General features: G+C 40.1%; 1 protein-coding gene across 1 annotated transcript; it reads right to left on the bottom strand.

Moving 5' to 3' along the window:
• Positions 1–125: 125 nt before the first annotated feature.
• LOC108925096 (serine incorporator 5-like) lies at positions 126–14,587 on the bottom strand. Its single transcript, XM_018736844.2, has 12 exons — positions 14,286–14,587; positions 10,046–10,213; positions 8,601–8,779; positions 7,877–7,959; positions 4,266–4,359; positions 3,794–4,005; positions 3,029–3,121; positions 2,506–2,632; positions 1,763–1,832; positions 1,437–1,473; positions 701–827; positions 126–425 (listed from the first exon to the last, which is right to left on the bottom strand). Exons 1-12 carry the CDS (start codon positions 14,295–14,297, stop codon positions 281–283), a joined length of 1,347 nt encoding a protein of 448 aa, XP_018592360.1. The 5' UTR covers positions 14,298–14,587; the 3' UTR covers positions 126–280.
• Positions 14,588–15,576: the final 989 nt, after the last annotated feature.

Below are 15,576 nucleotides of genomic sequence, written 5' to 3' on the forward strand. Positions count from 1 at the left end.
ATTTCCCATTGCTTGCATCATTTTTGGGTCTTTCCTTTGCTAATACTGCATACTGTACTATAAATCTGTGAACCGTTTTTTTTTTTTTTTTTTTTACATTTTGCCTGTTTTAAAAAAAAAAAAAAAAAAAAATTAAGGGCCAAAGACCTCAGTAAAGCTGGACTAAATAGTTCTAAAATATTAATGATACCGAATACAAACATGAAAATCAAATGATGGTAATTTTAATCTTTAAAAAAAAAAAAAAAAAAAAGAGTCACCAATGTAGTGCAGATGAGTATTAGGCTTCAAATCTCCTAGGACAAAGTATGGGAGCTACAATGGTTCCTGTGTAGAGCAGCAGACACACCCAGCAAGATGCCATCTTGATCCAGAACACAGACCAGCTCCCTTCCAGAATTTTCTCAATCTTGGCACTGTCGTAACTAAGGGGAAATGTAAAGGGATCTCAGGTGACATTTGGTATACAAACAAGCTCAACAAGCCACTTAAATGATTAAACTCAAATACTAAAACTCTTGTAACGGAGTAAATGAAGAATATGACAATTATGCAAACAAACAAAAAAAATCTGTTATATTCATGCATATCATAGGATGTTGGCTACTCTTCATTATGCAAGCTGAAAGAAGTAAAAAGACATAGTTCGTCCACCTAATACAACATTCTGTGTTAGTGACAGGCGTGAGAAGCTACTTACTGAAACCAGTTGGTAACAGTCATCATGACATACATGGACCCCAGAAAGAATACAAAGTGAAAGTAGCAGTAGCTGTACATGGTTCCCGCCTTCTCGTCATTCATGCCTTCCACATTCTCTTCAGAGTCTGATGGAAACGGACAGTTAACACTCAGATTGCAGATTAAACGAAACCATCTCCACTAGGGGGCATTACAAAAGCCCACTCACTAAACACTATATTCTATATCTACGATATTTTGTTTTTCCCAATCATTTCTCATTCTACTGTGCGCTACCTTCCTCACAATAAAACACTGTTACAAAAATCTGAACACAGTAAAAAAGCAAGTTTAACATCAATCAAAATATAAATTTTATCTGTAAAGTAAGAGGTTGATGAAGGTACTATAATATATATATATATATATTATATATATAGTACCTTCATCAACCTCTTACTTTATATATACTTTATACTTATATATATACACACATATACACACACACACACACACACACACACACACACGAGTACAAGGTTGCGGGATAGGTTCCAGACTGCTGTGTCCCCGATGAAGACAAGCAGTTATAAAAACTGAGTTAGTGAGTGAGTGAGCGAGATGATGGTACATATTATATATTAGTGCACTTGTGTGGGACAAAAAAAATTCTTGGGAAGACATTACAAGCTATTACATTTACTGAATATTTTACTTACAAGAGTCAATGTCATTTTTTTTGGAAAAACACTTACCCCCATCTTGACCAAAGCAGAAACAACAGCGAGCCCTCTGTATGTTAAAAAGAACAATATTTACATGATGAAATATTCAATCATCGATGACTATCATTTCAATATCTCAAATACCTATAGAAAAAAAAATCTATAAATGTACTTGATATAAACATGTACACAAAGAGTACAATCTTAACTTTGTTAGAATAAGTGGCAGAGTAATTCAATAACTTTCTCCAAGCAACAAAGCAAGTTAAAAAATATTATTCAACTGTGTTTTATCTTTGCATGAATATGGTTTTTCACAATTTTAGAGGCTTAACCTAGAGGCAGTGTAGTATTACCTCATTCTGTAGTGCTGTGGCCCTGCTCACACCCAAAGCAACAGAGCTTGTCCTGGTTGTGGAGGTCAAACTGCCACGGGTGGTGGGGGAACACAGATATGTAACATGATCAGTGGACACCTTTACTTACCCTATAACTGTATATTACTCATTCGCATTAAAGGAGACTAAGGATTAGCTTAATACTGTATATTAAATTTTCCGTTCTAACTAAAAATGATTTTAATGGCATTTGCTTATAAATTTCTCAATCATATACAATGAGCCAGTGAAGTGATACAGTTACATGTATTACCGAACTGTATAAGTATGTCAAGGATTGCATTTAGCTAAATTTAGTATATCTGGCAATTTTGGTTGCTTTGTGGAAAAGTGTCATATAAATGAATGTATAAATTTAAATTCTCATGCTTACAAGTCAGATTTTACCCATTAACATTGTGATGCTGCTAATATTAAGGACACATTTTTCCTACTTTATGTAAAATTTGTTAAATAATTCTGTGTTTTAGATGATTTCTTGGAGAAAAGGCCCTTGAAAAATACCAAATTTTCAAACATCCCATGATATTCTATTACTGGATTACATAATGTATGTCAAGGATTTTTATGTTTTGCGCAAACCTCTGATTTGGAACATTCTTCTAAGGTCATGCAGAACGACTCTGTTCTACCAAAAGTGGAACATAAACTACTACAAGGGCTGTATAATGGGATATAAATATTATAGAAAAATGTCCCACCAGGAGTACAACACACAGCCGACCAGAAGGACAGTGCCAACACCTGACACTATTTTGTTGTCACTCTCGGACCCAGAGTTGAAGGGGAAGACACAGACGTGGACGCTCTTTCCATTTTCTTCAACCGCTGCAAGGAAATCAGAACCAGATTCAGCAAGCGAGGGCTGCGAATATTTCCAAATGGATGTCATTACCAGAAATTTCCACACGCTGCATTGAAAACAAAGAGGCTCTGTTCAGAAGTGGACCAAAAACAGAAACACCCGTGCTTCCCTGTACCGCTCAAAGGGCCGAATGGCCTACCAGAGTAATAAAGGCAACCGTTTGGATGACAGGGTTCAAAACAGAAAAGATGGCAAGAAATTGGAGGGGGAAAAAATGGTTATTTGATTGTTGGCTGACATAACTTTAACAATCTTCTGACCCTTGAGAAGAAACACTACCTTGAGGTCTTATTTCTGTCTTTAGCCCCTTAAAACTTCACTGAAAGAATCAATAGCAACAGGACTGCCCATTCACTCACTTTCTATAGGCTTGCTGGAGAAGGCAGAAAAGGTGAGGTACATGACGTACACGCTGATGACCCCCGACTGTAGGAGGCCGGAGGTGGACTGCACTGTCGGAGAGAAACAAGATGTGAGATCAGCACAAAGCACTGCAACTTATAAACTTAGCTCAAGTACAAATATCTTTTGAGGTAACCGGCTTTTCAAAATGTCTATTTAAAAATTTTTATTGTTCATTTAGCTGCTGATTTTCTGCAAAGCAGTTTTCAGTATTAAGCTACTTGTAATGATTTTCCCCAATTACAAAGCTGGCCAATTTCTTTTTTTTTTTTTTTTTTTTAACAGGAGAAATTTAGGGTAAGTACATTTCTCAAAAGTACTCTACCAGGAGGGGCATAGGAACTTGGATCCTCCAAACTACTACATCACCTACCTCCATCTCATTATGGTAATGAATCTATAACAGTACATGATCTTCAATCAGCCACAAATGAATGCATTCACAGAAAAGTGACACATTCAAATAGAATCTAATCACTTTTCCAGAGTAGTGCGGTTGTTGTCTAGGTACAAAGATTATTTTTAGTGACACAGTTCAGAAGCATACAAAAGAGCTACCGTATGTTTCTGTAACATCCGTAGTCCTTCAACACTATCTGCCACTCCAATGACATTTTCCCCATACAGATACGACCCGTATGTCGGAATGTAACGCATTTGTGAGCTCCCCGTGCGACTGCCCTACAGCAAAGTGGCCGTGGGCTTAGTGAATGTAGGCTTACACCTTTGCATGGCAGGCGAGATGGCTAGCAGTGACACGAGCAAGCAGAGGCTGCCATTGATCCCCAGGAAGACCTTGTTGAGGAAGCAGGCCTCGGGGTGGGTGTAGTACAAGGCCATGAAGACCAGGGCCCCTACGGCCACAGAGAAGAGCACCAGGGTCACGAGGGCCAGTGCCGCGTACCACAACTTGTTGTTCTGAACACCAGCAGTCCTGCAGAAGGCAGTGGTGAGTCACAGTCAGCACTTCACACGTTGCATTAATGGACGAGTTGCGCTGCTAGTTTAAAACACCTGAATGAAACAAACTATTAATAGATAAAAGTGTAGAAACCACACACTAGGTCTGGCACTTTGCATTTCTTACAAGCCAAATTTGATAAGACATTAGCCCCCTTCATCAAATTATTTTATTGGATGTTCCGGTCATCCTAAAGAGCCATAACTGAAACCGCAGTAAGAATTCAAACCCACCAGTTGTTGTTCCATCGGTGTGCAAAGTCCACCAGGAGCATGAGCTGGATGAGCAAGAAGAGAAACCCTCCAGATGCACCCACATAGCGCCACACTGAAATCCAAGTGAGGAAAACCTTTCATAAGTACTCCACATACATGAATCATATAAAAATTAGTATTACTTATTCAGCAAGCATTGATTGTTTATTATTTCCATTGCATCAGACAATGTATTATTCACAAACACAACCTTATAAACGAGGTTGTCTTGAGCAGGCTAATTAACGTAAACTGCTTCACAAAAATATTAATATATAAATTGCAAACTGGGGAAGAAACATTTCCTTTTAGGAAGTTAGGTAATACTTCTGCAGAGGGAACAGATTAAACACCCACATGCAGGAGTCATCTTCCCATAATGTTCAGTAACTCCAAACTAAACACTGACATTACAGTCCTTACATACAAGTTATTTTGAGTGGGAAAAAAAATATTTAGAAAAGTTCATAAGACATAGAACTTTATATAACTGTTGCAGAAATGTAAAGCATAAACTAACTTTGTATGAGTGGAAATGCAAGACGACATGGCCATCTATGTAGGAATATTAGTACCATATGTTGTACTATAGAGAGGCAGTTTGGAAGAGACAGACTACATGTAATTTTTGATACTGCACTTATTTCCAGGGAAAGATCATTATATTCTCTTACCAATGCTCAAGATGTGGTTAGAGGATTTTATTGTTTGTGGTGCCTTATGTACAACGTGCCCTGAAGCCCCACAAACATTTTCAGCTGTTCTGTAACTTTGCTGAAGAGAAACAAACCCCAGTTCTGAGATGCTGATTATATTCTAAACTGAGTCATAAATCACTGTTAACACATGCTTTTTAGTTGGTCTCCTGTAAAGGAGCACCTTGCGTGTGTTTCATAAACACACCAACTCTGCAAAACAAACATGAAACTTAGCATACTGGTCTACAGTCCACAACTGGGAAGGAAGGAGAATTGAAGACAACAGCACCCAAACTGCAGCAAGCACAGCTTTTAAAACCTAACAGCTAAGAAAATACATCCACCCATCCATGTTCAAACCACTTCGCAGGGAGGGTCATGGGGGCAACAGGCCAAGCAAGGTAAACCATACTCCCCCTTTCATAGCAACAGTCTTCTGGTTCTCCTGTGAAATTTCCAAGAATTCGATGGGTAAAATTGAGATAAAATCTCACCAGCATGTCCTGGGTCTGCCCTGGACAGCCTCTGAGGTGGTTTAAGTATCTTGCAGGAGGCACTCAGGGTACCAACCTTCCTTAAATGGCTACGTATAGATTGGAGGGGCAGCGACTGCTCCACACCCTCCACAGACTGAACCCCACCAACCTGAAGAGGAACCTCATTTCTCACTGTAAACTGCAGACACACACTTACTCTATTGGGAAAAGCAATGCTGTTCACTCTGAGTCATGTGTTGCATTGGATAGACGCATCTGCTAAATGGCAAAGTAAAACATAAATGTTTACAATATGGGTAGTCCGTGCCTTATCACAACTCGTACTTACGACAGCAAGTACGTTACTACCAACCTTATTATATTATTTTTGAGTTGTGGCATGTGGTCGTAGCCTCTGACGACAACCACTCCAGCTGCTGCACGATAATATTGGCTGGCTGTGCTGCCGCAGCACCATGTTTTATTGTTTGGTCCTTAGCCAGCGAGTCTATCAGTAACGGTGTTGCATTAACAAAAATGTTTTATTTCCTGAAATCTTTGAATCCATTCAAGTTTACTTTTTTGCATGCTAAAAAGTAAAGGAAAACATTTAGAAATACATGGGAAAATAATAATGGTGCATGAAAATACAATTATACTGTACTGTGTGTGTGTGTGTTATTATTCTATAATAGCATTATTCTGACACGAATAAAATGTGAAATCACTGAAGAATATACCGAAAACTTATTACACAATGTAGCACTCATGTATGCTAATTGTTTATATATCCTTATAGTTTATACCACACAGTATAAGTAGGTTTGCTACTTACAAAAATGTTGACAATGAGGTCATCAGAACAGAGCCCCTTTCAAAAATGCACACCACCTATACTGCCATAGCTGCATCGAGCCATTTGTCAGTCTTAGAATTCCTGCTGCTGTCACGTGAAAAGAATATCGAGGTGGTACTCGACTTGGAGGTTCCCACAAAGCTGGGAAAACAAACTACTTCATCCCTGCTGATACCCAGCACCTCAGATTCGGAAATACTGACCTTCACTCCGAGTACATCACGCTCAACTGTGAAATGGTCTGGAAGATAGTGAAGATCAAATTTCAATGAGGCTAATGGGACCATAATCTGTTATCCCTCTGATGCCAAATTATTCACCTTGAACAAAACGGTTGCACCTTGACATCCTGCCCATGAGCACCACAAAGAGGAAAGAAAATGCTCAGCAGACACAAAGAACGACTGGCACACATAAGCAACCCCGGCACCCCATACTCCTACAATACTGCCAAAGAAAACGCCAGAGAACATCACAGCAGGGTTTCTACTTACTAACAAAGGTTATGTACACCATGTTTGCAAATTCTTGCAAGGATGAAGAGTGGGTCCACTGTTATACAACCAGACCAAAATGCGCTGTAGCCTTTTACACCAATCTGACATTGACTTCCTCCAGGAAGTTCAAGAAGCACGATCCCCTAGGAGTTTACACAACATCCTGAAGTGCCCTTTTTTTATACGATGGAAACTAGCAACCTTATCAACAGTCCCAGCCTTCCAAGCCATACAGAAATGTGTCAACCAAGAAACCACAAGAACATCCAGAGCTTTCAACATTTCGGCATGAATGTCATCCAGTCTTGAAGTCCTGTCACTACAGAGTTGTCTCACTGCCACAGCAGCTTCAGAAGTGGACTCTCATCATTCTACAGCTTGTCACTTTGCCCCCTACACATAAGGTCCACTTCGGTTGGACTTTCTCAAGTGCTTTATCCATCTCCCAATGACATTCCTAGTTAAAGCCAAGCATCATTCCTGCTGAGAACAGACCCTGGATAACATTCTGCTTTCCTCTCTTGTGTAGCTGAGTAGACTTCTAGAGCCTGTCTGAGATTCAAAATTTATTCCAATGTTCCATAGCCTCTTATCCCACCCTGAGGTTCTGGCACATTTGGAATTTCCAAAAAAAAAAAAAAAAACAACAGGAAATCCAGAAATGTCTAGAGGGTTTAATGATATGGATAAGAATATGTGGGCTGTACCTCTATACTGGGATAAATAAATCGTCACTAGAACGACAACAAACAATGCAGCCTTGAACTCTACCTTGTGAATGCAATTGCGAAACACAGCACCATCTGTGTGTACATGAACTCCTCAACATCAAGGAAACATGTTTCATAATCTGCTGAATTTCTTAAAGAAGTGTATGAAACCAGTAAGTAACGTGTGGGCGCACAAACACACACACAAACAAGTAGTAAGAGTGGAAATAAATTAAACCTCTGGGTTTATGAAGTGGTAGATTTTTTAAAAAAATAACAGACGATTTAAAATTATACTGCTATACTACATAGCTTTCCAGCACTTGAATTATAACCAGTAGAAGATACTTTACCTTCAAGGAATTTATCTACATTTGGAATAAAGAATCCTGTTGCACAGCAAGCAACTAATGCCAGGAATTTCCAGAACCAGAAACTGTGGAAAACAAATGCCACAATTAATTATGTTATAGCTCTTGTCACTGAAATGTGTAGCTTGGTTTTGAAAAAAAAAGATGTTAAAAATAAAGCTAACTAATGATAAAATTAAATATACAACACAACGGGTATTTGATCATCTTTGTTCCTCAACCATCTGTGCTTGTGAAATTCAAGCAGAATACTTTAAAAACAGGAAAATACATGTAAAAATATAAAAAGATCAACAAATAAGCAGAAACTGTGACACTAGGAAGTGTGTGTAAGTCAGAAAGCGACAAGCATCAAGTAGCAATGGGATTTATCCTTTTGTCATAAGCCCTAATCAACAGCTACCGACCAACTATAAAGGGCAACAACAGAATTACTAAAACAGGCCAAACCAAAAATTAAAGTAACACACAGACAGTGCTTAAACCACAGTTTCTCACTGTTATTTATTGCAAGCTATTTGAGGCGCTAACACTAACACACTGCATATGAGATATCCACCATCATTCAGGCTCAGATTTGATTTCCAAATTATTTCCCATTTATAAATAATTTGGGGGAGTCCTCAAATGAGCCTTACAAGACCAGGCATAAAAGGGAGGCCATTGCCCAGCTTTCGTAGCACTGGAAAGGGTCTGGCTGGCTTACCCATTGTGGATGGCTGCCCGGCAGCCCCGGCTCTTGCGCACCTGGAAGGTGAAGACTGCGAAGATGAAGAAGAAGCAGGACATGCCAAAGCAGACCTTGTAGACCGCTGAGTAGCCCACCAGAACATCGCAGTTCTCACCAGCACCAATTTTGTAACACATTTCAGAAAAGTAGGGTATCTGCGGGGGAAAGAATTCAACCGTGACGCTAAAAATTGAAATAAAACTGGGAGCAATAAAAGTTATTTACTGTGTCCAGGATTTGCCAAGAAAAAGCTGCGGAACGAATCACATTGGTGCATTGCATGCAGCTGTTCAGTACTTTTTTTTCAACACCGGATTTAATTAACCAGACTTGTTTTATCAAATCTTCCCACATTGTGAAAATAATGGAAATCATTAAGCAATGCTGTCAGTGGCATTAAAACAAGTTCTAAAAAATTATTCTCATTACTTATCCATTTTTAATATTTACTGCTTGTTTATTTACTGATAACAGTACATTTCTAGAGGTGAAAATATCAGGCTTGACACATTATTTCTTTATCAATCCAGCACATGATGTGGCAATTGTCAATATATTTTAATCACAAACCGTTCAATACCAAGGTTTAAATTTGCTGTAAATAACATTTGCTCTCAATAATTTAAAGCAGTTCTTTTTTTTCCCCATTTGAAGCATACAAATTAATCATCCATACATCCATTACAACTACAAGGGAGAATGACATAATGTTAGCAATGAACAAAGAAAACAGGAAAATGTGTTAAACAATGGATTATTTAGAACTCCAGAATGACAACTCCAGAACCTAGAATGGCTTCCTCCAGCTGAAGGGCTTTTTGATGTATTGGGCCATGTTCTCAAAATTAAGAAATGTTACGTTTTTAAATATGCCAGAAATCTTATTATGGGGCTTTGCGTCAAGTCAAAAAACTTCAGTCATACCAGAAACATAATGTTAGGGTTGTCACCTTGTAACCTCACGGTTCCTTTGTCGAAACCCTAGTTCTCCTGTAGTACCCTTGTCTAGTGTGGTACTTATGAATTGCTCCAGTAAAAAAAAAAGAAATCGCCCAGCTGTATAAATGAGTTACTTGTTGTAAGTTTGCTTGTCAAACAGCCTAAGGTCACATTAGACAGATATGTCAGCTCTCTAATAACAACTGCCCTCATATGAAAGGTGTCCCTCCCAAGCAGAGGCACATACTGCAAGTAGGGAAGAAAGTCACAAAGGCAATCTAACTCCAGCGGATTTACTAATTGTGAAGCTGTTTAAGCTGCGAATGGATAGATATTACCGTTAAGTAACGTAATTTCAAATAAAAATTAAAAAAAAACTCATAACTATGGTTAGAAGTGCACTGGTTGGATTTTAGGACCACGAGCATGTGTTTATTTATACAAGTAAACCATATAACATGGAACCCAGGTAATATACTCACATTTTCCCGCATCACTTTTTCCATGGTGGGTGACATCATGACCATGCAAACAGCGGTGACCAGCAGGAAGTAAAGAGTGTACATGAAACGGGTTCCTGTGGACTGTTTGATCTTGGGGCACGAGTCGCAGCACAGGGTGCAGGGAGCAGGGCCACAGCAGCAGGCCAGCTGGAAGAAGGTACAGATGTGGTCATAGCCAAATTACCACTATGTTATTGAAATACTAGTTTTATTATGCCCCTTTACATGCAACTGCATAGGTATTTAAAGAATTTTTCAATTAAAACTGAATTTACATATATCCAAGAGACATTTTATGCAGGGGGAGTAAGAGCTATACTTGTGAGGGTTGACCGTAAGAACTCGTAAAAACCCTCCGAAGTGTAATAACCCACAGCCACCAGCGGGGAACGCTCACATTCCAAAATTCAAGAGAAGTTCCAAGTGAGCTCCTTTAGGCCAAAGGTGCAGGCACTGTGTAACTCGGCTACCTGGCTGCTCACTGGCTGCACAGTGTGTGGTTAGTGCCATTTCAAACACCGTATATTGACCAATATTTTGCGATGTTGTGAGAAACACTGCAAATGGAGGACTGGGATACGCTATTTCTCGTTCCTGTTTATCATCAACTGACCTCCAAGTCTCCAAATCTGTATTAAAGGTATTATGTATTCTTACTGAGGTCTAACATTTTTATATACCTGTATTGATATATGCACGATATGATCAAAACACGATATCTGCACTGCAGTTAAAAATCCTGTTTTCTAAAATGCATTGCTTACCATTATTTCTTTTTTAATTAATATAAATTAGTAAGACCCAGCTTCCAAAAACTTGTGCCTAATCTCTCTCTCTCTCTCTCACACACACAAACACACACACACCATCTGAAACTGTTCGTCCCATACAGGGTCCTGGGGAGCCAGAGCCTAACCCGGCAACACAGGGCAAAAGGCTGGAGGGGGAGGGGACACACCCAGGACGGGACGCCAGTCCGTCGCAAGGCACCCCAAGCGGGACTCGAACCCCAGACCGACCGGAGAGCAGGACCCAGTCTCCTCAAAGTAATAAAATTGCAGTGTGATTAGCAAGGTTTGTGACTTGTTCATACTGGCAGTCTTTAACGTTAAAGAAGTGCTGCATTAAAGAGAGCTGGTTATGTCAGCAGTGCTGAAAGGGAACATTTTCAGAGTGCACTGGGAGATCCACAATGAAGAGTAAGTAAACAACCCTTGTAACCTATGCATCTGAAGCTGAAAAAAAATGAACACGTCCTCCCAAGTGTTCATATGGAACCCAAACTAAAAAAAAGACTATGCACGAGTGACTGAAAAAACTAGTTAAATCCTTGTGCAGTGTGCCAGAGCTTTATTTAATGGAGTGTTGAAGTGCTACAGATCTGATTGTGATTCTTTTGCTCCTCATTACCCACTTACACAGAAGGAAGACAACGCAGGGAAAGATGACAGTTCATCAGCAATATCAGTTATCTGTGTCAGTACATTCACACACATTAAATAATTAAGGACATATTAATAGGAAATCCACATTCACAAATTGCCAACTGTAAAAATCATTTTTGAACAAACAAGGAATATATCCTCACAGCTTCTTTTCAAACATTAATATTTTTCCAAGTGCAAACTAAAACACACCTCCAATAGGTGAAAACTTATCAAAATTCACTTGTTTCTGACAGAATCCTGATTATAGATATGGAAGCATACAAATCTAATCAGTACAGATGTTAAAAGTTTCATACACATATTTCCTGCAAAAAAATTGGTTGTTTTAAATGCTATGCACAGTTTAATCATTAACTTGACCAATATCGGTACTCTATTGAGCAACACTGTTTTGGTTATGCTGAACAGAGTGAGGAAAGTTCTAAGGGTATATTTCTATATGTCCTGAAGATGGGGGGGGGGGGGGGGGGGGAATAAATAAATAAAAAAAAAAGAGGGGTCTTGTATTCACCACTTGATTCTGAAGGAGCACACTGTGACTGACAATGCTGGCACTCCCAAACTGAGTGTGTCTCACCTGGAGTCTCTAGCAAACTGTAGAAGAGATGCATAGGTGAGAATACTTAGAAAAGCCAATACTCAAGAAGCACTGGTACCAGCACCCAAAGTCCCTGCAATATAATAGTTTCGGCAAAAAAAAAAAAATACCCAGCAGTATAAAAGGGTAAATCAAATTGTAATTAAGTATCCTAACATTACAAGTTGCTTTGGAGAAAAGCATCAGCTAAATGAATAAATGTAAAATTATTAACTTCAACCCAACGAATTTGAAGGCTTATTTCAGAAATGGGACGACGAGATGTTTCTGTACCATTCAGAATTTATTCTGCTGCTGCCGTCATCACTTACATCCTCAATAAAGAGCTGCGAGTCTATTCCAGAGACCGACATACATGCCCAGGCCATTACGTTGGTCCCCTTCATGCTTCATAGATGAGATGGCGTGTTTAGGATTGTTTGCAGTACTACTTTTGTTCTACACCTCTCCACTTTTAGGGAAGTTTCTCTTCCATAAATCTTTGTTCCAGAACTCCTTTGGCTCATTTCTGTACTTCCTTGCAAATTCCAGTCCGGCCTTTCCGTTCCTAGGGCTGACGACAGGTTTGCATCTTACGGTGCAGCTTTGATATTTCTCCTCTCAAACTCTTCCGCGAAGTACTGAGTCACGGGCTGTCTTTTCTTTGGCGGTTATTTTGCAGTTTTCCTTCATGGCTGAAATCAAATTTTTTTATTTTGGTTTCTGTGGTCTCCCTCGGCAACCTGGTTGCGAGAAGTTGCTTACTCCTGCTATAGTTTTTTTTTTTTTTAAATAAATTCCATACTGCTGATTTGGAGACTCCCAGTTGCTCTGCAACAGTTCTACCTGGTGTTTGTCTTAATGTCATCTTCAAGAACCCTTGCTTTCCAGTCATAGTCAAGTCTTTAGTTTTCACCTTGGTTTATACCTTTTGCCTGAAACCCCCAATCCAGGGGCCACAGCCAATCAATCCCACACACTGACAGCTCTTATTATTATGTGTATACAATGAGCCCCACGTGTCCAATACGTATCCTCATCTGAAACGCGGGGGGCGAGTAAACACAAAATTACATTGTTCTCGCGTGGTTTACCATACATGAAAAACACCACCCAGAAAATAAAAGATGCCATTCTGCACTTTAGCCCCATATTCATAAGACGAATTTCACGATTTCCAGTTTGACGTCACTCACTCACTGTCCCACATAAACTCTTTCGATTACACCACGGAAATTATACATATTTTTTACATTTATTCATTTAGCTGACGCTTTCCGCGACTTACAGTGTACTGTAATGTACCTACAATTATTAATCCCCTACAGCTGGGTAATCGAACACTTTTAGTGTAACTAACTGTAAGTACCGTGTTCAATCGGGATTGAGATTCGAATCGAACCCGCGACCTTTGAGCCAAAAGCAGCAGCTACCCATTCCGCTACTAGTACTAGCTATAACAGTTTGCACTCATTTTTAAAGATTTGCAGTACTTTCCCCGTACACGGTACAGTTAAGCAGAACACAAAGCGGAATCATCATGATCCTGGGGGACACCGATTGACTGAAATTTTATTAAAAAAAAAAAAAAAAAAAAAAAAAGAAAATCAAGCAAACATGACAGTGACACAACGACTCTCCTCGCCGCTACAATACGAAAGATCCCAAAAAAAAAAAAAAAAAAAAAAAAAAAAAAATCACAAATTTTGTTGTTGTTGCGCCGGTCACCACTACACTGCAGGGTAGTGCATTTGACTTGTGTTGTGTACCAGGACAGAGCGAAGCCTCCGATGAAGCGCAGACCCGTTCGTTCGCTCGCTCGCGGTTCGAAAGCGGCAGGCAGGCAGGCAGGAGGAGGCACTCCCACTCCCACCAGCCAGGAGAGACTCGGACGGACACTGGCTTCGGAACGCAGATACCGACCGAATCCGTGCAATCCGAGTGGAATCCAAACTGAAACTACGTTTTGTACGAGTTACGGCAGACCCGAGTATCAATTAAGCGCTCTGCAAACTAAGTGTTTTAATTAATAACCGTCGTCGACTCGAGTCGTGCAGCTAAGTGAAGAGCGCTGTGCTGTTAGATAGAAGTAGCACAGGCCTGGACCGTTACACATCGCGGCGCTGCACCCGCGTGTAAAGAAACAGTACAAAAAGCCGTGGTTTTACCTTGGAACGGGACACGCTTTACTTGCCTGGGTGCTCATTTTCCGGCGACGGGACACTGACTGTCTCCTGCGTTTCACCGCCGATCCTGCAGTGCAGCTTCCAGAGACTCAGGGCTCAGGCTCGTCAGTCGCCTCCCTGCGGTAAATGAACCGTTTCCGACTGTTTCTAACTGTCGTCTTCCGATATATCCAGCAGAAAACTTGACTCTGTCTGGCAGAACAGTTATTTAGAAAGTAATTACTCCTCTTAATGTCTTTTCAAGACGTACTAGGACGCATGGTACTTCCTCTCCCTGGAAGACCGACGGGTGGAAAACTGTGTGCGCGTGCGTGCGTGTTTCTGTGTGTGCGCGCGCGTGTTTCTGTGTGTGCGCGCGCGTGTCCTTCCACACAGCTGATGTTCATGCCCGAGTGAGCGAAGCTGTTGCGATACATCAGTTTCCGCGTAACGCAGAGTTTTCGATGTTTCCTTCCAATGTGTAATGAAGACTGTTAAGAAAAGAATGACAAATACTGCGTGGCTTTTACGTTAAAACTGATTCGGAACTGTTAGTAACAGCTTGTTGGTAGTATTTCTCCTAAAATGTCAAGATCCTTTTGTTCTGGTGCTTCTAGATGGGGTGGAATCACTGTGGGATGTTGCAGTACTCTATCATATGAAATGTCCTTATTCAACAAGTTCTTGGCAGCATGTGGGCTAGTGGGACTTGATTCTGTGTTTATTATATAAATCATGAGGCATAATAAATTGTAAATACTTTGTGATGGCTTTTCACACACAAAAGCCATCACAAAGTATTTCTAATTTATTATGCCTCATTTTGCAAGGTTATATTAAAATATTGTACAGCGGGTCCCCAATTTGAATAGCAATAAAGCTTCACCTGATGTGCCAGCAGAGAGTGATAGCGAATAGTAAACGCTGCCATCAGTTTTTCGAAAGAGCTGAGAAGAAAACAGAAGGTGGTGAACAAGCTGCAGATAATTCTATGGTTTCCACATTTACCAGTTCTGAGACAGTCGGTGAAGTGTCCACCTCCATACAATACTTCCAGCTCTAAGTTGATGTCTGCATTTCACAGTAAAAAACACAGTTATTAAGGCAGGGCATGGTGGTGTGGCGGGTTCGAGCCCTGCAACAGACTGGTATCTCGTCTTGAGTATGTCACCTCCCCCTTCCGCCTTGCACCCTGTGTTGCCAGGTAAGGCTCCGGCTTGCCGTCACCCTGCTTGGGACAAGTGGTTGTTGACAATGGATGGATAACATGGTGGACATTATTTTTAACTCTCTTATAATTAAGCTTTGATTTCTTATTAC

Source organism: Scleropages formosus, chromosome 6 (assembly GCF_900964775.1).
Source record: "Scleropages formosus chromosome 6, fSclFor1.1, whole genome shotgun sequence".
Lineage (NCBI taxonomy): Eukaryota > Metazoa > Chordata > Actinopteri > Osteoglossiformes > Osteoglossidae > Scleropages > Scleropages formosus.

What these genes read in the sequence shown, in the direction of transcription:
- LOC108925096 (XM_018736844.2), bottom strand. An exon ending in CTCGCCTGCCATGCAAAGGT is followed by an intron (nt 3,122 to 3,793) that starts GTAAGCCTACAT and finishes TCTCTCCGACAG; the next exon opens with TGCAGTCCACCTCCGGCCTC. An exon ending in ACTGTTACCAACTGGTTTCA is followed by an intron (nt 426 to 700) that starts GTAAGTAGCTTC and finishes ATTTCCCCTTAG; the next exon opens with TTACGACAGTGCCAAGATTG.